This window comes from Abrus precatorius, unplaced genomic scaffold (genome assembly GCF_003935025.1).
Source record: "Abrus precatorius isolate BTA unplaced genomic scaffold, Abrus_2018 Scaffold11, whole genome shotgun sequence".
In the NCBI taxonomy this organism is placed as follows: domain Eukaryota; kingdom Viridiplantae; phylum Streptophyta; class Magnoliopsida; order Fabales; family Fabaceae; genus Abrus; species Abrus precatorius.
This window is the reverse complement of record NW_020874303.1, coordinates 19,973,299-19,994,639: the sequence shown is the minus strand read 5'-3', so window position 1 is coordinate 19,994,639 and position 21,341 is coordinate 19,973,299. Positions and strand designations below refer to the sequence as shown.

Genomic DNA, 21,341 nt, shown 5'->3' with positions numbered 1-21,341 from the left:
CCTTGTTAGTGGACGATGAAAGTGAAATAATTACGTCGTACGTACTAAAACCATGAATCAGACACGTGTCACACAATACAAGTGGATAACATCATAATCCACAAGCTTATAAATCATAATACATTATCTGGAATGGGAAAATTAGGAAAGGATAATATATAGTAAAACAAAATAACAAGCACTTGCAAGGGATGTGTGAGGCTAAAACGAATTGCGCCACCACTCTTTTATCTCAGTTTGCAGATAGCAACAAGAGAATAGTACTTGTCATTTGTTAAGTGCATTTTCAATTTGCAATTGAAATTGGATATCAAATTTATTAAATTATTATTTTTGTCGCCCTTTAACCTTTTTTATGGGACGTTTGCAAACTCTAGCAAGGAAATTTTGCATTTGCATCTGCTCGATTCAATTTTAGCTATCTCACTATTTCCGTTAGGTGGTAGATAATGTATCAATTTTCGAATAATGGCACTGTTTTGCTTTGGTATGTTTTATAATACATTTAAATGTGACCAAAGAATATCTCTAATCATGGTGAAGAAAAGGAAGATGCATCTCTTATTAAGCTTTATCGCAATCGCAGACGCTTGCATCTTCTTGGGTGAAATGAAACAAGCTAATTGAAAATCCATAATGATGACATGCAGAAAATTAACAAGAAGCACGTAAATGTTTTGCGTTACGGTTTCAATAATTTGGATTGCCAATAAGTTTTTCGAAGAGATTGAGTGAAAGTCTACATGAAAGGTAAGATTAGAATTTTATTATAAAAGAACACATTTTGCTTAAACAAGTAATAAATATAAAAAATTTTTATCTTCTATTTTTGGTTTTTTGTTATTCATGTCCTTTCATGTATTAAAGCTTAATGCACATAGATAGCGAAGGTAGTTGTTGGAGGGTGGTGGTTATGATGAAGAGGTACGTGCTTTCATTTGCTGTGAAGCTTCATTGTTCTTTGTTGCATAAAATTATATTGATTAAAAGTACATGCATATCTTTTAATAAATATGTGCACAATTTATATTATTATGAAAAACATATTAAAAATTGTATGTAGCAATACATTATTAACATTGGTGTCTGGCCCCTATTAAACTAGGCCATAGAGAATGGAACAAAAACAAAAGCAAGTGGGCCTAGTAAAGCGTTTTATTCCCCATTAATGGAGCTAAAAGTTAATAAAAGCTGTAAAAAATTGTGGTTCCAAATTGATATAATAAATAATTTATAGGAAAAATGATATAATCTAAAGTTTAGATGTAAAAATTTGAAGAGCATTACAAAATTAAGCAAATAAATAAATAGAAATAAAATAAGTACTCATTATTCAAAGTTGTGTAAAAAAGCACTCATTATGTTAAAAGATGAGTTATATTACATAGATTAAAGAAGGCCCAACTGCATCTATAATTGAAAACAGATTAAACTGTGCATCTTTTAGGGCTCCATTACCGTTTTAAATTATTAAAAATAACGTGCTAGGAGAGTGTTAAAATTACCGTAAAGCTTCTAAATAATAATTGCTGGCCATATATTATTAACACAATATTTCCAGTACTGTTCGTTATTACTTTAAAAATCAAATTTTGGTAACAAAAATTTATAACTTATTTAAAAGTTCATAATTAATAGAATGAATTGACAAACAAAAAAAATAAAGAGTTTATAATTTTTTAAAGCTAGCTTTTAAAAATTTAATTTAAATTAACATTTAACTTATTGAAAATTAACTTGTAATATTTTTTTAAAAAATCTCCTCAAAATTTTAAAGTATTTTACATTTGTATAAAATAACGTTAACAGTTTCTTATTTTGTCATTAAACATGTTTTATTTAGTTATACAATTAATTTTAGTTAAATAACTCTATTTATGACTTTTTAATAAATTAAACTCTAAATTTATGAAAAATTGAAATTATTTTTATAAAGTCTAAATAGACCATAATTTTATTTAATAAAATATGTAGCAAAGTCATAGTTAGTTAGATACTAAGAATCTAGAGTTTGGATCCTGACGCAGCTTGAGAATCAATAATTGTTGGTTGATCACGACAATTGATTAGTCCTTCTTTTCTCTTTTGGAATGAACCCTAAAGCTCGTGTGCTTGAAAGAGGGTGGATTTTGCTGTTAACTCTAATCAAAACAAAATATGGAAAAAGGGAGTCAAACTCAGGTGAGGGGCGGTGGTTGAACAATGAACAGTGGCTGTCGGCACTGTTTCCGTCACAGCCATGTGCTCCCTCCCTTATCTCAAAAGCTACAATCACTTGCATCATATGATTTCACGTTACCTAAATTTATATTTATTTTAAAGCTATTAATTATAAATTTTGCTTTTGAGTTATGTTTAATTTCAGATTAAGAGATAAAGTAAATCTATGTCTATTTTAACAGTTATTAGTTGTAGTCTTTATTTTGAGTCCACCTTTGCATACTTTCTAACCTGTCGGCCCCCACCTTTGTTTATACTATTTTGTTTGGTTCTGGATTTGTATTTTGGGCCACCGGTGAATTCTCTTGTCTCGTACCAAAAACAAGGGTCACTTTTATGAGGCCCAAGAAAATATTACTTCTATGGTCCCCATCGATTCCCTGTCTAATTTGTCCAAAACAATATGAATGTCGACCAGAAAAAAAGGCCCAAATGGGTCCCATAAAATAGGCCATCTTCTGGGCTTTATTCGGCGTAGTGGGCTCAATCTTCGAGTTGGAAAGTCCAGTCTTGTTTTATATATTGTTTGTGTCTATCTTACGCACACGGCACAACCAACCACACGGTTTGTTTTTATCAAAATTAATACACAAGTTTAGTTGTTTGTCGTTATATTTAATAATTTATCTTTACATGATACGATTACCCATCTTATAGTTCTGTAAATATTTTTGTTAAGAAAATTATTAAAAAATTAATAAATATTTTTTCATTTTAAAACTGCACAACTCATAAAATATCACTCACTTTAAATTCTTTGTGTAATACCCTTAATTATCATTTGTCTTCAGTAAATTAATTCTTGCTGATTTTTATTAACTTTGAAGAAGAAGCTCATAAGATATATACAATACTGTAATAGATAATATACTATTCAATCATTATTATAGATAAAGGAAATTGAATACTTCTTTAGCCATACTTCAAGGAGAAGGGTACTCATACCCCTTTACCCGTATCTTAGGACAAAGGATGCTCACACTCTTTCGGACACATCAAAATAAGTTAATAAGCTAATTAAAAATTAATAATTAATAATCGATAAGGAAATAACTAATTATCTAAGTTATCAGAAGATTAAGAAAAGGCTGAATCATAAACTCCATTAGTTCAATATTATATCTATAAAAGAAAAGTAAAAAATACAAATAAAAAAGTTGATTTCAAAATATTAAATAGTATTTATTGTCTTAAACTGATTACTGATTTCATTATCAGAGTGTCTTTACAGTTACCCTTCTCACGCCACAATAAAGAAAAATCTAAAAGATTTTACAAAAATATCACAATAGAGAAAGAGACCACAGAAAATGAGTATATATTTAACAGAAATAAATACATTTGAAAACACGTTAAAAAGCACATAAATATTAATCTACCAAAAAGTGATGGCATTGAAATAAACATTATTAACTTTATTCGAACGTGAAACTAAACATACTAATTGTTTGAGGAATATGATTTTTGAAATCGAGTGTGTGCCCTAATAGTCCATAGCACATATGGCACGTGAAGGATGTGGGGTAGCATAATAATTTCATGATTATATGGTTCATGAATTTCGAGGGATACTATCAATGGAGGCTCCTAAAAATAATTGCATGACAACAAAATGAGAATGTCAACTTTGAGCAAATCTATCCTCTGATTATATAAACCTACCTCCCGATGTACGGGGAAAAAAGGGCAACGATGACGTGCATGGGAACTAAAAATTTGGGCAATGTGTATATCACTATGATGTATTATTGAAATTCAATACGTTTGTATATCAGTATACAAGCTTAATTTCCCATGCTACACGATTTAATAATCATTTTACTTCACCAAAAATCTTCAATATGAAATAAAGGTAATAATAATACTTGTAAAAATTCATGCATTACATATATAAACCAAATATACAGCTAACCTCTGTCTAACAACTTACATTTAATATGAATATAAAATCACTATCAAAACAAATTTTCATGTGAATAATTATGTACACAAAATGAATAAGAAAAGAACATGAAAATTGAACGAGAAAAATAGGGGGAAATGAGCAAGGAATAAAGGGTGAAAATGGGGTGAAAAAACCATGCAAATCAAAGAAAATTTCATTAAAATGAACAGGAAAATACCATACGAATATACAAGGAAGGCGAAAAAAAGTAATGCAAATGAGTGAAATAAATAATGTAAATAATAATGAAAAAAGAGTGAGAAAACTTTATTACAAAAGAAAGAAAAATTAGTAAAAAAAAATCATTCAAATGAGAAAAGAACATGCGAAAAGAATAATTCAAATAAACATGAAAAATAGATAGGCACACAGTATATATGGACATTAATATACTAATTCATATACATAAAGTTAATAATTTTGGTAATACATTTATACTTTTTAAAATTTTTAGATTGTAAGTAATATAATATTATTTATTATAATGTGTGTGTATATATAATGTAAATATAATACAATAAAACTATAACATTATAATATATTACGGTAATATAGTTAATGGGTGGTAATAATAATATAAAACAATATTAATAGTGTAATAACATAATCTATATTAAGTATAAATTTGTTTAAATTAGTCATTGTGACTTGCCACAAACAAATAATATCAAATATCGAACTTAATAAAATAGGGTTTTTAATAAATTTTTATGAAAAAAATTTTATCAATCCAAATTAATGTTATATTATTTAGTATTATATTTTTTTATTATTAGATAAATATTAAAATGTGATATTTAATTTAATTTGATTTGATTACAGGCTGGTTTTTCCAATTTAACCTTGACAACCATACTCCAACACAAAGGCGATTAAATCAGCCAAAAACATTTAAGTGGTAACGCATAAACATCATTCATTAGGACCACGTCCCCACTTTTAAATGCGCATGTGATCATTTTGTTTCTCTATCAGAAAGAACATGTGATGCCATGAAAACAACAACGTAATAAAAAAAAATGAATGGCTAGTGTTCAAGAAAGAGACACTCGAATGACAATTTTGATGCACCAATTAGATTTAGCCGACTGTAGCAAAAGTCGCTATTGTGATGGTATGAGTGAGAGTCTCCATGACAGTGCCTCCCCAAAAGTGGCAGCAAATGATAGGGCACTGTATTTTGACGTTGGGACAGACAAGGACATAAATATTAACCACACAAACGCACGTGTGTGGTGTGTAAATTTCCTTCACCATTTTTGGGTTTCGTTGTGCAGACACAGAAATCTCAGATGATGTTAATGCTACACTTATCGCTTATTGGCATGTTGAACACACCTTATCTCATCTCATCGTGATACAAATGTAAAACGAAGAATAAATAAATAACCTCCCAAATTAGTTTTTAAATATATACGGGACATCAGTTTGTTTTTTTTAGTTTAAGCATTAGTTTAATTTTTTAATAAAACTCAATTTAGTATTTTTTTTTTTTAAACATTCATATATTAATGGTTATGTTAAAATTTTAAAACTAAATTAATTTAAAACATTGAAAATATCAACTTGACCTCCCATATATCTTTCAATAATCAATTTCCACATTTACTAAAAAAAATAATTAAGATTTTAATAAAATGCAGGAGAGAGAGAACATGGACTAAATTATTTGTCTATTTCTATACATTAAATTTTAGTCTTTATTCTTAAATAAAAATATTTTTAAGAACTATTTTAAATAATTTTTCCCATTATGCCACATGACTTTTGTAACTTTTTAGAATTTCTAAATTTTTTAAATATCATTCATTTTAAATCAAAATTCATATATCAATTGAAGATATCTTTTTTAGATAAACTTGATATTAAAACTAATAGACCGTTCATTATAAATAAAATTTTTTAGTTTTTAAATATAAAAATTATTAAAATTTAAAAATTTAAATAATATATTTTTATTTTTTATTTAATAAATTTATTTTGATTTAATGATATCTATGCAATATACGAGATACTCCCTAATTTTGAACAACTTTTAAAACCCATGCACAAAAATGGAAACGTACAAACACTAGTCATATAGAAAGGGCCGAATAGCCTGTTTCAGGATCAACTTAAAGCCCATGTTAACAATTACTACTCCAACGAAAAAACAAAACACTATTATGCGAGATGATAATGTTTTCTCTATCTTTAGTTCTCCCATGGTGTGTTTTGTTCCTTTTTCTAACCAGCAACAAACTACTAAGTGCCTGTTAGATCAATAAAACACACTTTATGAGTTAAAATCTACAGGTCGAAGTAAATTCATGCACATTTTGCGATGCACATCCAGTGGAAGTAAAAGACATTCGTGTATCCAACATATCTTGATTAAGATTTGCTTCAATCCTCAAAAAAAAAAAAAAAAAAAAAAAAAAAAAAAAGCATCAGAATTCCACTCTCTCCCTAAAGATGAAGTTTGCCCTTCTTAGAGAGCAGCAACTACTGTATTCCAAAGAAAACTAAGGTATTTACAACTGAGTTTGAACTAGATTTTAGACAAATTATCATTCAATTTAATCATGAAAATATTGGTTTAATAAGTTTTTGGTTTTGATACAAGTTTTCTGTTTAAAATTGATCTTGAAAAGAATTATTTAAATTTAATCTCTAACAAATTAAACAAGTAAAAAAATTAAACACTATTATTGACTTTCATCAATTAAGTGTCAAGTTAGTTAACTAACAAAAGTTCAATTCAATACTAAATACGTGAAATCTTTATTTTAAACAACACAATATTTAAAAATATTTTAAGGTAAATCTTAAATGTTATTTTAATCCTTATAAAAGTTTTTGCGTTTAAAATTAATCCTTAAAAAAGTGTTTAGATTTAGATTAGTACTTAGAAATTAAACAAATAAAAAATTGATCTTTATTTGTAATCTTTGTCAACTAAGTCTTAAATTTGATTACAAAATTTTAACTCAACACTATTGCATGTCGTATTTAATATACTCTTACATTAATATACAATTGTTACAAGAATGATACAAATCCTAACTCTCATGACCATGTAAAGACAAGATTACATACATATCTTATGAGATAAAAATTTTGTAATAAACAATTAAATAATAATAATTCAAAAATAGATCCCACATATTATTAACCTTTATTTATTTTTAAAACTATTTTAGAATTAATATAATAAAAAAATATAAAAACAACCCAAAAATAATATTTTTACTAAAACTACCGCTTTAAATCAATTTTTCTGGGCCGTTTCTTGACAAAATTTCACCAGTTACGGTAAGTCAGTTACCAGCTTTTTGCTCCCTGAGCTTCCTGGATTGTCTGGACCGGTGACCTGACAAGCTCACACTCCAACGATCAGTCCAATCTGATTGTTTAAACTTTGTCACTAAAAACTAAGATCGCCACCATTTTCAACATAGATTTAGATTGACTTCGTTGACCAAAAAAAAAAAAAAAGATTGAGTTCAAATAAAGGTAAGGATGATATGGTTAAATTCTGAACACAGCATAGCCCAAGGCTAGATTTTGTATTTAGAAAAAATCATCAAAATATATGTCAACAAAATTCCATACCAATTGGGAATTTTTTACTGCATGTTGTTGATTAACCAACTACAACAATTTAGCATTAACATAATCCTGCATATGTCAAACGGGCATCAGCAGAAAAAGATTAATGCAAGGGCACCAAAGAGACCACATCAAGCCTTATGGAAGTTTCACTAGTTCCAACAGGGAAATGGTTAAAGAACAACTAAGGGAAAGATGTTTAAAGTTGCAAAACTAAATAGCAAATAATTACAAACATGAATGTGGAAACGAAAAACAAAATCTAGAGAAGATCCTGTGGACTTACTTAATACCTCATATTCTGCTACTAGTCGTGATACAGCATGCAAGCAGGATCCTCTCTACTTTCTACCACAAAAAGAAATTCTAGAGGTTCATCATTAACGATGTTATCTGTTTAAAAAACAACAGAATCACAAGTAAAAAAATGGGACAACAATGGTTAACGAACAAACTTCAATTATTACTGAAACGATTTTCAAAATTGAAGCCAATTATTATTTACTATGAAGCAAAACTGAATAACGAATAGCACACCCACAATGCCAAGAAATGATACATAGTTTGATATGCAACTCAAAGGAAAAGCCCTTTCAACAATGTAGAGCTTCCTATCTTAATTCTCAATAATGTTGCAGGACCTTTAGTGCTCTGTTCTGTGGCATTTTTTGGCCTGAAGCAAAGCATCAAAGATAATTACATTTGAGATCCCATTGCTCCCTTGTGAACTACACAACAAGTCTATAACGCATGGTTTCACCTGGTGAATATCAAGCTCCTCCACCTTATTTTGCTTTTGTGGTGGGTTTATTCCATACCTAGCAATTGAATCCTAATGCAAGTTTTGATCATTTGATAATTTTCTGGACAGTTTCATTCAAGGCTCTACCTGCTCATTCAATGTAAAGTATTGATCAATGAATTCAAAGTATACTTGTAGCCCAAAACATCTTATGCTGCATTGGTGTGTCAGAAGAAATTTCATCAAAGTATTGTTCTTCTTCTCACCTTGTATTCTCATGCAGCACAACTGCACTATTACTTGGAGTCTTGAACCATATCATGGGTTTTTTCTTATTTCAAAATTCTTAGAAAGGATATAGATAGTACATATTACATTGATAGCACCCTTCCTTTTTCGAAACAGTTGAAGTGCAGTAGATTGCCATCTGAGTGATACTTTTACCAATGGTCCTTGCAAGAGCACTCTCCCCCAGAGAAATGATGGAACCTGTTTGAGTCTCTCATAAGGATTGGTCGGGCTATAGCAATTGATGCAAATTTCATAAATACATGGCAGTCATCACAGACTCGTATATTCTTTATGATCCGTATTGGAGCAACACCATTGGGCTTTCTAATTAAAGCAAACGCAAGAGCAAGTTTCTCACTGTGGCAAGAGATGGATCTAACTTTTTCTTCCTCCCCCACATTATGTAGGACAATGTTTGTATCTGGATTATACCCAATTTGTTGCAACGATGAGATCAATCTGTCCAATTCACCATAGATTTTTTTCACTTCTGGATGAGAGTGATCTTCTGAAACAAATCTATGGACCTCATTGTCAACCTCAATCCAACTGTATGCAGCAAACTTCTTTGCATTCTTTTCCTTCATGAGAGATCTTACAACAGCGACATCTTTCCATCTTCCACAAGCAGCATACAAATTGGAAAGCATGATATAAGGTCCAGCATTATGTGGATCCAGTTCAAAGAGATGACTAGCTGCCAACTCTGCGTTCTTTAGGTCATCTTTGGCACAAACAGATAGTAGGGTGGACCAAATCCTAAAATCTGGTTCATGAGGCATACCTCTAATCAGATCCACTGCTTTATTGACACCGCCTGATTGACCAAGAAGAGTGACCATACATGCATAGTGATCCAATGTGGGTGTCATTCCTTGTTCACTGATTGAATCAAAATACTTCTGTCCTTCTTTGACCATATCAGCATTGATACAAGCAGATAAGACACCCATGAAGGTAATATTATCAGGTTTGAAATTTTCTTGTTGCATTCTTTCATACAAAGCCAAGGCCTCTAGAACCTGTCCATTTTGTGCATAACCCAGAATCATGGCATTCCAAGTGATCACATTCCGAATAGGCATAGTTGCAAAAATGACCCAAGCATCCGAAGTGACTCCACACTTGCAGTACATATCAACAAGAGCACTTGACACAAGCATGTTGTTATCAAATCCCATTACAACTACTTTTCCATGGACAACCTGACCATGATACAATGAAGCTAGCTTAGCACAGGAGCTGATCACACTTGAAATGGTGCAACAGTCAGGTCTAACATGTCCACGCTGCATGTCACCAAACAACCTCAAAGCATCCTCCTCTCTTCCGTTTTGTGCATAACCAACTATCATTGTTGTCCAACAAATCTCATCCGTTTTGAACAGTTTACTAAACATATTCCTTGCATCATCTATTCGTCCACATTGAAAGTAAGCATTGAGAACATTTGAAACTGTTACTAGGTCAGGTTTCAAACCTGATAACTGCATTTCATTAAACAAATGAATGCACTCATCAGGGTTTCCCATTTTTACATAGCCAGAGATCATGAGATTCCATGAAACAACGTTCTTATTAATCATTCCATCAAACAACCACCGTGCCCTATCTATATCACCACACTTGGCATACAAATCAGTCACAGCATTCCATACAAATGCATTTCTCCCAAAATCAGCAATAACAATCCTTCCATGAATCTGTTTCCCCTGCCTCATATATAAGAGGTGAGAACAAGCTTGCAATGCATTGACATAGGAGTACTGGGTAGGCTGATACCCATCTTCCTGCATTCTCACAAGAACTTTCAATGCTTTGTCTGAATGTCTGTAACTTGCAAAACATGCAATCAATGTGTTATATGAAACAGAATCACGATAAGGCATTCGATCAAAGATAACATGCAAATCCTCAACCATGCCCAACTTGGCATAAGCAGAAAGCAAGGCATTCCAAGAATAAATATCTCTCTTTGTCATTTTATCAAACAGGTTTTGAGCATGTGAGAGCTTGCCGTATTTGGCATACAAATGGAGGAGTTGGTTGTGGATGAAGGAATCTTTGGGTTGAAAAAGGTGAAGTTCCATGTGAGACTGCAATCTCTTGGCTTGAATGAAGTCATTGGCCCGAACACAATGAAGCACAAGACGAGTATAGTCATCAAATGAAGCAGGGCCACGAGAAAGCAGAAGATCTACGGCTTGGTGAAGATTTTGCTTTGCCTTCATTTTTGGTTTGGATAACTCAGCCCCACCCAGCACCACCAGGTTCGGGTTCGATCAACTTCATTCCGTGTCTCACTCAGTTCTAAGTTCTTGTTGTGTGCCCATTACTTCAATTTCAACCAAAGAACATAATTCAGTAATTGAGTTTTACATGTCGAGTAAAATGCAAATGCACTCATACATTCTTCAACAAACAAAAGTAGCAATTAAATCCTTAAACAATTTGTATTATAGCAATCAAGCTTTCTATCTAAATGTGACATGCACAGAGCATTTATTTTTCATATTTTTAAATCAACACAAAAAATAATGTTTTATTAATTTAACTATTTATAAAAATAAAGTTCAATGCTCAAACTTAAATCCACCAACATCCAGAAATTTGTGGTTTCATTCTGATTGAGCACATCTAAGCCCAATACAATCCAAAAACCCTTCAAATCCAATACTGTTTAATCATATGGTCAAATAAGCCATCCTGAAAGAAAAACTCTTTCCTATATGTTAGCCTTTCTTAAATATATATGCCAAAATACTCTCAACGTTCAATCCATCACAAAGATCATCGCTTCATTTCAACTAAAGAAGATCAATGAATCAAGGAGATTTGCATGAATTAAAACAACGGAGATATCAAGTATGTGGTTAACCTTGAAAGATTGATCTGAAGCGAAGCGAAGTCGAATCTGGAAATCAATATAAATATCCACCATCCATAAACCTGTATCTTTGCAAGTGACCTGAATTTACAATAAATAAATAATGATGGAATAAATCTAACCTTTTATTTCCTTTATTTTGCTTTTCATTTACTCGTTTCCAAATGTTCAACACGCAAATTTATCATAAGAATACGTTAAGTCTCCAAACAGAAAGTGATCTTCAATGCAAATTGAGACTTTCAAATACAAGACAAGCAAGCAAAACTTCCTTCCCATAAAGCAAGACTGTCACAAACACGTCTTCATTCTCGAACTTGAAAGTGCCTCACCATGACAACAGCAACATGAACATGATTTAAAAGCCAAGCAACAATAACAAAACCCAATCTTCACACAAACTCACTCTCTATCACACTCAACATTGCAATTTCTTTTCATTAGTTTCCATAAGCAATCTTAATCAGTTTCAGCTTGAGAAGAGTCGCAGAACACCATGCGGGTACACCAAGTCGAGGTGGAAGACCTTCGCTCCCCTTTCGCGGAAGCGGCTCCCAATTTGTCCGAATTGGAGCTCCAGGAAACGGCCTACGAGATTCTCGTCGGTGCTTGCCGGAGTTCAGGGCCGAAGCCGTTAACGTTCGTCTCACATTCTAACAGAGGAGATAAACGGAATCCGTCGGCGTCGTTGTACAGGTCGTTGAGTTTGACGGCATCCAGTGAGGTGAAGAAGAAGTTGGGTCTTAAAACGACGTCGTCAAGGCGGAGTAAAAAGGCGGTGACGATGGGGGAGTTGATGAGAGTGCAAATGAGGGTTTCGGAAGTCACTGATACCAGAGTCAGGCGAGCCCTCCTCAGAGTAGCTGCAGGACAGGTCTCTTCTTTATCATCGAAGTAATTAATATTTTTTTAATAATATTATTATTATTATTTTAATATGATCTCTATTAAGATTTCTCTCTTATAATGAATGTATAAAATATTTTAAAATTAAAAAATATATAATAACTTTGATAAAAAACAAATAGTGAGATATTCCTAAATTAACACGAAAGTTCACTTTAATAATTTTGACAGTAAAAATTGATATTTAAGGTTGTCACATGTTATTGAATAGAATTCTACTATTGATTAAAAAATAATATGAATATATCTAAACAAATGCACTGTTTTTTTCTTAAAAAAATAGAAAGAAATATAAAATATAAACTAAAACTACATTAATGTTAAAGTATCTAATTGATCTTGATGAAGTGATTAATTTTAGAAAAGCCAAGGCTAACTAGAGGGAAATAATGTGTCTCTTTGTCCTTGTTTCCTTAAAAAAAAAAGAGAGAGAAAATATGAAATACAATAAGTAATATAATAAAAAATAAAAAAGGATAATATAATATTATAAAAATATGTTATAAGAATATAATGTCTTTTTATTAAAAGGGATGTGAATGGGAAAGGTGATTTTTAAGCTACTTTTGTTCAATGATCAACGGTTATTATGTTAAGCTGGAAAAAGGTTGCATTCATTTATGATAGCTAGCTTAGTCAGTCTTTCTTTGTTCTTGAAATAGCTAGGAAGACGAATAGAATCAATGGTTCTGCCACTTGAGCTAATACAACAACTCAAGTGTTCAGATTTTCCTAGTGAACAAGATTACGAGGCTTGGCTAAGGAGAAACTTGAAGGTTCTTGAAGCAGGACTCCTCTTGCATCCTCTCCTGCCATTAGATAGGAAAGATATTTGTGCACTGCGCATGCAACACATAATCCATGTAGGCCTTGAGAAACCCATGGAAATTGGAAAAGACAATGAAGCAATGCAAACACTTCGGAGTGTTGTTATGTCTCTTGCATGGAGATCATTTGACGAGTCTGTTCCTCAGACATGCCATTGGGCTGATGGGTTTCCACTGAACCTTAGGATCTACCAAACTCTGTTAGAAGCATGTTTTGATAATCATGATGACACATGGGTGATAGATGAGGTTGACGAGGTGTTAGAGCTCATTAAGACTACATGGGTTATGCTTGGAATGAACGAGATGCTGCATAATGTTTGTTTTTCCTGGGTCTTTTTTCAACGGTATGTTGCCACTGGTCAAATGGAAAATGATCTGCTATTTGCATCCAGTAATCTTCTGGCAGAAGCTGAGAAAGATGTCAAGGCGATGAACGATCCACTTTACTCAAAATCCTTGAGCTCCATATTGAATTTGATGTTAAGCTGGGCAGAAGAAAGACTCCTTGCCTACCATGATAATTTCCTAAATGGTAATATTGAATCAATGCCAAGTGTTGTTTCTATTGCAGTATCATCAGCAAAGATTTTGGCAGAAGATATCTTTCTCGAGTGTAATAGGGTGAGGAAAGAAGCTGATGTATCCTTAACCAGAGTTGAAAATTATATCACATCATCATTGCATGCTGCTTTCGTTCAGGCAAGCTCCACCCTTCAAACTCCTTTAAACATATAACATTCCCTAAACTTTAGACTATGCAATGTTAATTAGTATATGGTACACTTTTTTGGCCCCTTTGTGAGTTAAAAATTGCCATTTTTTTTATAAACTGCAGGAACTTGTATTAAGACTTCTGGTAACCTTTTTCTGTAATATGCAATAATAATTTAAATGCACATCAATTGATTTATTAGTAACACCATCTCGGGGCTTCATGTTTGAATGCTTATGCGATTTCTCCAAATTTAGTCTAGCTTAACTATTAATGTGTCTTTCAAGCAGAAATTGGAGAAACTGGATCCACGCAACAGCAAGCATGTCCCTAGACAACAGGATCAAGCCTTTCTAAGTCTCACCGTTCTAGCACAAAAGCTCAGCGAATTGGCTTTTAATGAGAAAGCAATATATAGTCCCATATTGAAGAGGTGGCATCCACTTGCTGCTGGTGTTGCTGTTGCTACCCTTCATGTGTGTTATGGTCACGAGTTGAAGCAATATGTGAGGAGTGTTACAGAGTTGACTCCTGATGCTGTGGAAATGCTGATGGCAGCTGACAAATTGGAGAAAGATTTGGTGCAGATAGCAGTGGAAGATTCCGTTGACAGTGAAGATGGTGGGAAATCGGTCATAAGGGAGATATACCCTTATGAGGCTGAAGCTGTAATTGTTAATCTTGTCAAGTCATGGATCAAGACCAGGGTGGATAGACTTGAGGAATGGGTTGACACAAATCTACAAGAGGAGGTATGCCTAATCTTGTTGATGTGCTGATAATCTAATCTGTTTGGTTTGAGGAAATGTTTTCTGTTTTTATTCTTTCTCTTGTTTTAATTTTTTTTTTTTCTATTTCCACTGTTTCCTGTACAAGTATTAGAAAATAGGAAACAAAATAAAACAAAGTAGCAATTTCGTAATTGAAAGCAATAGTAAAAATAGCAAAAGTTTCTCGAAATCATGAAGTCCTAAGTTATTTATTTCTCTTCTTTTCTTATCAAAGAGAATTCCTTAAAAAATGTGAACTTTATACCATGCAAATAAAAATGGAACAAACCAAACAATGAGAAAACTGTTGTCAATGCATAATTAACAAACTTTGATTTATCGCTATTCCCTCTGCTTGTGCCCATAAAAAAAAAATAATTAAAATTTTGAGATCTTCCAAAAGAAGCTTAACTATTTATTAATATTAGTATTCTGTGAATCAAATAAAAGAAATCAAGCTTCTTCTTTTTTTATCATTACTGTAAAGGGAAATGCATCTTTTCTTTTTCCTTCTTTTCATTTTTGGGGGTGCTTGAGATATCAAGTGTCTTTCTTCTACGAACTTGATTTTGAAGCTCCTTAATGCTCTTATACACTACTACTAGACACCTACAACTTGCTCTAATCAAAATAATTTTATTTTTTTTCATTTATGATACATTGATAGATGACCTCACATCACCATACCTTTATCTGCAGGTATGGAATCCACATGCAAATAAAGTGTGTTTTGCTCCTTCTGCTGCTGAAATTCTACGAATCATACATGACTCTCTAGAAGCATTCTTTCTGTTGCCTATACCCATGCATGTAGTTTTGCTTCCTGAATTGATGTCTGGTCTTGACAAATCACTCCAACAATACATCTTGAAGGCCAAATCTGGCTGTGGTATATATTTACAACATAACATTTGATATACCAAAAGAGTTATTCAGTAGTTAGTCTCCATAATGACCAGGCTTTCTTTTGATACTATGAACTGCAGGGAACCGTAACACTTTCATCCCAATCATGCCTGCTTTGACTCGGTGCTCCACAGGATCAAAATTTAATGGTGTATTCAGAAAGAAAGAAAAGTCACAAGTGACTCAGAGAAGGATGTTCCGCGTTGGAACTACAAAGGCGGATAGCTCATTTGGATTACCCCAACTTTGTGTCCGCATAAATACTATGCTGCGCATTGGCATGGAACTAAAGGTTTTGGAAAAGAGGACACTTTCCCGTATTGGTAGTTCTAAATCCACTAAAGAGGATGGTATAGAGGAAAGGTTAAAGTTCAAGCTTTCTATAGCTGCTTCTGTGGAGGGCATCCACCAACTCTCTGAGGCTATGGCATATAAAGTGATTTTCCAAGATCTCTGTCATGTTCTTTGGGAAGGCCTGTATGTTGGTGAAGTTTCCTCGACTAGGATTCAGCCTTTTCTTAAGGAACTTGATCAATGCTTGAAGATTATAGTGTCAACAGTCCACAACAGGGCCATAACACATGTAATTACTGAGCTAATGAAGGCTTCTTTTGATGGGTTCTTGTTGGTTTTGTTAGCTGGAGGTCCAGCACGTGCTTTCTCTCTTGAAGATCATGCTATAATAGAGGAGGACTTGAAGCTTCTAACTGATTTGTTTTGGTCCAATGGAGATGGTTTACCTGCTGATTTAATAGAAAAACATTGTACAACTGTTAAAGCTGTGCTTGCCCTGTTCAGCGTGGATACTGAGCACTTGATTGAGCTACTCAGTCAACTTATTCTGGAAACGTATGGTGCTTCAGCTAAATCCCGGTTTCCTTTGCCCCCAACATCTGGTCAATGGAATCCAAGAGAACCAAACACTCTTTTGCGAGTTTTGTGTCATCGGAATGATGACATTGCTGCTAAGTTCCTTAAAAAGAACTGCAATTTGCCTAAGAAAGTCTAACTGCTAATAAATGAAACATGGTGTGACGCATAATACTCTGAATCAAGGAATAGCTCCAGAGAAGAAATCGATATTATGCCTTGTACACTGTATTTGTGAGATTATTCGGCTTTCCAATTTGTTCACCTAGTGCAGCAGTCTCTGCCATAATACCTTTATTGACCCCGCCAGGAGGATATGTATTTGTAATTAGTAATTCTCTATTCTGATCATTTCCTCTGGTAAGGCCCTCTCCGACGATATTTCTAATTTGTTCTAATTTTCTGATAAATTAAGATATATCCTAATGAAATATTAATCCCGTAAAATGCGAAATCCTAATCAAGAAATCTTTAACATGATAATGTTTCCTTATTAAGAACATTTTCTTTAAATACTTTCAAAAATAACATGATTATCAAACAAATAATATGATTATCGAACAATCCAATAATCCAGAGAATTGCTTCTCCATGCTACATCTCATTGGTAAGTGCTTCCTTAACTTGTGTAGGCAGTGCAGCCTTAAGATGATCTCTCTGATATGGTACTTAATTTGATGTTCAAATCTCTTCGTTGTTTTTGGGGGCTTCGACCCTCGTAATAAAAAGCAAAGGAATCTTATAATGCAGATCATAGGCAATGCAAGAAAGTTTTTGAAATGATACAAAATTTGAAAGACTAACGAGGTAAAGCTATAACCTTAGACGCAGTAAGTAGACGGTTTATTCATTTCTTTGTCATGTATAGCCCTTATAAACAGAATTCTGGTAGCCATTACCCGACCAAAAAATAGAATTATAACCACCATCTAGTAGAACAACACTGGAGGCTGTAAATCTTGAAGAATTGCAGAGCTGCTGATATGGATGTTACAATCTTATAGACAATAAATATTTACTCGGTTATGGATAAGAAATTAGTAAAGAAAATTTAATCGAATCTCTGGACGATCATTAATATACATCCTCCGTACACCACAAGGGTAGCTGGAAATATCATTAACGCAGCAGAAAGAAAGCTTACTCCAAAATTGGTAGCCAAAAATACATAAATAAACCGAAATGTGGTCTGCAAAACAAGAAATATATAATTAGCATATTCATTCGCCTGGAAACCAATGGTCAGGCCACAACATTGTCCAGCGGCTGATAAGCATATCTTCATTTGGTGGATCGAGCCAAATCATCTATCTTTCAAACCAGAATCTGATTGCATGAAAGAGATTTCCCAAGAATGAATTAAAATGCAATCTGAAACACAACTATTAACAATGAAAAAAAGCAAACATATAACGACATATAACTTACAAATGGATTTGAAAAGAAAAACCTTCAAAGCAACGGTTGTCAGAAAAGCTGAAGCCAAGAAACTTCTAAGAAAATACATCAGAATCAATTTGTTGGATGTTGGGGAAGATTTCCCTCAGGACTGCAGTGTAGTTGGGTGACTTGGCCTGCAAGAAGAAAAAGCAAGATTAGTTTGAATAAATACAACCAAAAAACCCTCAAGGAGGAACACCTGGGAAGATATAACTGGAATCTATCATTGAAGGATTGTGTCTCTGTGTGTGTGTGTCAAAGTAATCTTCCATCTTGAATCAAAAGCTCTATGCTGAAAATATACAACAGTCCAACAAACAAATGACACTTTTACAAAGCCTTCTTTTATTTCTCCAGCCAAACACCAAATGAAATAGTATGTGTCGTGTTTGGATATGTGTAGCATTTGAGATTTGGGCACATTCTCATTGCAAATGCTACTCTTTTGTAGCGTTAAAACAACCTGCTTCAAAGGCTAAAGGACGAGAAAACAAACATACAGATAGTAAAGAAACCTTGTATTAGGGAAACCTGCATTCACATTGATAATGAGAATGATAAAGATATGTGACTTGTCATTTACCTTGATGATAGTGGCAATGGGGGCTAATATGTTCTAAATGAAACACAATTAAGATTATCCACACTTTATGCTCAAACAATACAACTCCCAAACAAGATAAAATGAATCATGATGGTTGAAAGTAATGAAAGACCCACGAAAAAGGAAATGAAACTCATAGTATATTGCAAAATAATCATGCATATCACAATTCCCAAATATAAAGGTTTCAAGAATAAATTCCCAAGATATGTAAGGTTAAAAAATAACCGTACACATGGGTTATTTTCTAGGTAGATAGTGGTAAGCTTCTCTCTTGAACCAGTAACAGCCTGAGCAATTCCTTCGAGGGATGCTATTTGGTTGTCATTAAGCCACAAATCCTCTAATCTGCAGCAGTAGATTAAACAAAGCAATGGAATTAACAACATAAAGCCAGAAAAGAATAAGAGCTTGTTTGATTAGAAGTTAGAAAATTAACTCTCCCACTTTCCAATGAAAAACACATTTCAATAAAAATGTGTGATTCAGATTAATTAACATCTATCTCATTCATATTCAACAATTCAAAATTAATCATCAAAATCAATTCAACTCAACTTTAAATAAAAAACGGGCATAAGTGTGGGGAGTTAAACGGAGGAATAAACATACTGCATCAGGTTCAGAATGTCATCCACAGATGTTAGCTTATTTGATGAAACATCTAAAACCCGGAGATTGACTAACGATGACAAGCCTTCCATTTTTGTGATTCCATTATGGCTCAAGTATAGTTCTTCTAGAGCTATACAACCCTGTACAACAGAAATAAGGAAAACAAATTAGCATCTATAAACGAAACTAATTAAAAAAAAAAAACTCCCTCCATCAATCAACAAGTTCAAACTTTTGGAAACCAATAATTTGGTTTGATGACTCAATATTTTCCCCCAATCAATTGTTTTACACTAGCAAAAGGCATACCTCAAACCCCGTCATTGAAGTGAGCCGATTACTTTGCAAACTAATCTTCTTGATGCATTTCAGACCACAAAGATTCACAACCTTAATCCGATTCCGTCCAAGCCAAAGCTCCTGCAAATTAGCGAGAGTCTGCAAATTCTCCATCACCTGAATCAGGAAAGGAAACATCAAAACACCGTTGAAAACAAAGAACGCGATTACTCAACACCCTCACACCAACACACCCGCAATTTATTGGAGCCAAGTTCAAGAATCTGCAGTTGATGGAAGTGATCAATCTCCTCAATCTTCGGAACTTCATTTTTGGACACGTAGAGCTCCTTGAGAGTGTTGGAGACCCTGGACAAGCCATGTAGCGAAGTGATCTCGTTGAACGAAACATCAAAAACCAGAAGCTTCTGGAATATGCTGACATCAGGAACGTTCCTTAATTGATTATCCCGCAGCACAAGCTCCTGCATAAAAATAAAAAACCGTTTCAGCAATTTGAATGCATCCAAACAGAGCCTTGAATGATATGAAGAGAGTACTTCGAGAGAGGAGAGGGTGGTCCAGGAAGAGAGGGGCTGAACGGCAGCGTCGGTGACGAGGTTTTGACGAAGCGAAAGCTTCTTGAGATGGGATAGGTTCGCTATGCGAGGGTCCAACGTGGACAAACGATTCGCGGTGAGGTCTAACTCGGTGAGGTTGGGTGATAACTCGACCGAGTCGAGGTCGTGGAGTTGGTAACTCGTGAGATCGAGAAGCGTCGATGAAGAATCGTCTTCGTCCAGATCCGAAACCGCCGATGATTCCACTCCCTCCTCCATCTTCCTACTGAAGAATCTCCCAATTTCAGTTTCTGCTCCCACAACAGCCAAACACTGTCAGCAATTCAAACTATTTATAGCATTTTTATTTTTGATGGCCCATCCCGGCCCAGGCCCGCTATTTTAAGGTTAAAAAATACAAGCTTGTTATCATCAATTTAAACTCACCTTTTTCAAAAAAAAAAAAAGAAGAAGAAGAAGAAGCTCGCCGTAATTATTTTTTTAAAAAACTCAAACTTTTTATTTATTATTACACATAATAATAAATTAATAATTTTTAAAAATATAATATTTGATAACATCAATAAATTATATTAAATTTTATAATTTTTTTATAATTAATACTTATTTAATAATTATTTTTAATATTTAAAAAATTATACTTTAATTTATATATGAATATTTTATTATATTTTAATTTTTATTGTTATAATATTATTAATAAATAATATTATTTTTTTAAATATTATAACGACTTACAATGTTTTAAAATATAGTTAATTAAATGTTTATGTTTTAAAGTATTACATAATTTGAACTTAATTTCTAATTATTTTTTAAAAATATAAATTATATTTTTTAACAAATTATTATGTTTTAGTATTTCTATTTAATACAATTTGTTAAAATATCGTCGAGTATTATTTTGATTACATCACATAAGTTAGAATAAATAAAAATAATAATTAGTGAAAAAATAAAAATTACATTCTAATAAAATATTTAATCAAAATAAATTTAAATTATGTAACTTTTATACGATGAAGAGCTTAATCAAGTGTATTAAACCATGATAAAAGATAAGGATTAATTTCTAAAGAAGAGCAAATGTGTATTTTGTTTTTAATTAAGAAGCCCATTCTTTTGCGCTTGTCTCTCCTATCGGATGGTTCT

General features: G+C 32.8%; 3 protein-coding genes across 15 annotated transcripts; 1 reads left to right on the top strand and 2 right to left on the bottom strand.

The window, feature by feature from the left end:
* Nucleotides 1–7,817: 7,817 nt before the first annotated feature.
* On the bottom strand, nucleotides 7,818–12,542 carry LOC113856568 (pentatricopeptide repeat-containing protein At4g02750-like). 6 transcript variants are annotated; one of them, XR_003502894.1, is made up of 5 exons: nucleotides 11,668–12,106; nucleotides 8,942–11,124; nucleotides 8,765–8,880; nucleotides 8,298–8,645; nucleotides 7,818–8,149 (listed from the first exon to the last, which is right to left on the bottom strand). XR_003502894.1 is itself a non-coding variant. In XM_027488433.1 (3 exons), exon 3 carries the CDS (start codon nucleotides 11,018–11,020, stop codon nucleotides 8,939–8,941), a length of 2,082 nt encoding a protein of 693 aa, XP_027344234.1. In that variant the 5' UTR covers nucleotides 11,021–11,124; nucleotides 11,668–11,703; nucleotides 11,799–12,532; the 3' UTR covers nucleotides 8,192–8,938. The 6 variants fall into 6 exon arrangements, 3 of the variants coding, with proteins under 3 accessions (XP_027344234.1, XP_027344231.1, XP_027344233.1); XR_003502892.1 differs by having other exon boundaries at nucleotides 8,298–8,880; XR_003502893.1 differs by lacking the exon at nucleotides 11,668–12,106 and having other exon boundaries at nucleotides 8,298–8,880; nucleotides 8,942–11,557.
* On the top strand, nucleotides 12,143–16,809 carry LOC113856567 (protein unc-13 homolog). 2 transcript variants are annotated; one of them, XM_027488429.1, is made up of 5 exons: nucleotides 12,143–12,550; nucleotides 13,245–14,105; nucleotides 14,412–14,876; nucleotides 15,594–15,783; nucleotides 15,881–16,809. In XM_027488429.1, exons 1-5 carry the CDS (start codon nucleotides 12,173–12,175, stop codon nucleotides 16,807–16,809), a joined length of 2,823 nt encoding a protein of 940 aa, XP_027344230.1. In that variant the 5' UTR covers nucleotides 12,143–12,172. The 2 variants fall into 2 exon arrangements, with proteins under 2 accessions (XP_027344230.1, XP_027344229.1); XM_027488428.1 differs by having other exon boundaries at nucleotides 13,245–14,111; nucleotides 14,415–14,876.
* On the bottom strand, nucleotides 15,351–20,528 carry LOC113856570 (protein phosphatase 1 regulatory inhibitor subunit PPP1R7 homolog). 7 transcript variants are annotated; one of them, XR_003502897.1, is made up of 7 exons: nucleotides 20,169–20,526; nucleotides 19,863–20,093; nucleotides 19,639–19,785; nucleotides 19,327–19,469; nucleotides 18,948–19,062; nucleotides 18,099–18,244; nucleotides 15,351–17,996 (listed from the first exon to the last, which is right to left on the bottom strand). XR_003502897.1 is itself a non-coding variant. In XM_027488438.1 (7 exons), the coding sequence occupies exons 1-7, from the start codon at nucleotides 20,445–20,447 to the stop codon at nucleotides 17,985–17,987; spliced, it is 996 nt and encodes a 331-aa protein (XP_027344239.1). In that variant the 5' UTR covers nucleotides 20,448–20,527; the 3' UTR covers nucleotides 17,599–17,984. The 7 variants fall into 7 exon arrangements, 4 of the variants coding, with proteins under 4 accessions (XP_027344236.1, XP_027344239.1, XP_027344238.1 ...); XM_027488438.1 differs by having other exon boundaries at nucleotides 17,599–17,996; nucleotides 18,176–18,244; nucleotides 20,169–20,527; XM_027488437.1 differs by having other exon boundaries at nucleotides 17,599–17,996; nucleotides 18,121–18,244.
* Between the last annotated feature and the right edge of the window lie 813 nt (nucleotides 20,529–21,341).

What these genes read in the sequence shown, in the direction of transcription:
- LOC113856568 (XM_027488430.1), bottom strand. Translation starts at nt 11,020, where the DNA reads ATGAAGGCAAAGCAAAATCTTCACCAAGCCGTAGATCTTCTGCTTTCT. An exon ending in GCTCTTGCAAGGACCATTGG is followed by an intron (nt 8,881 to 8,941) that starts TAAAAGTATCAC and finishes AAGGAAGGGTGC; the next exon opens with TATCAATGTAATATGTACTA.
- LOC113856567 (XM_027488428.1), top strand. Translation starts at nt 12,173, where the DNA reads ATGCGGGTACACCAAGTCGAGGTGGAAGACCTTCGCTCCCCTTTCGCG. An exon ending in TGCATGCTGCTTTCGTTCAG is followed by an intron (nt 14,112 to 14,414) that starts GCAAGCTCCACC and finishes TCTTTCAAGCAG; the next exon opens with AAATTGGAGAAACTGGATCC. An exon ending in GAAGGCCAAATCTGGCTGTG is followed by an intron (nt 15,784 to 15,880) that starts GTATATATTTAC and finishes TATGAACTGCAG; the next exon opens with GGAACCGTAACACTTTCATC.
- LOC113856570 (XM_027488435.1), bottom strand. Translation starts at nt 20,447, where the DNA reads ATGGAGGAGGGAGTGGAATCATCGGCGGTTTCGGATCTGGACGAAGAC. An exon ending in TTGGCTCCAATAAATTGCGG is followed by an intron (nt 19,786 to 19,862) that starts GTGTGTTGGTGT and finishes TTCCTGATTCAG; the next exon opens with GTGATGGAGAATTTGCAGAC. An exon ending in GACATTCTGAACCTGATGCA is followed by an intron (nt 19,063 to 19,326) that starts GTATGTTTATTC and finishes CTACTGCTGCAG; the next exon opens with ATTAGAGGATTTGTGGCTTA.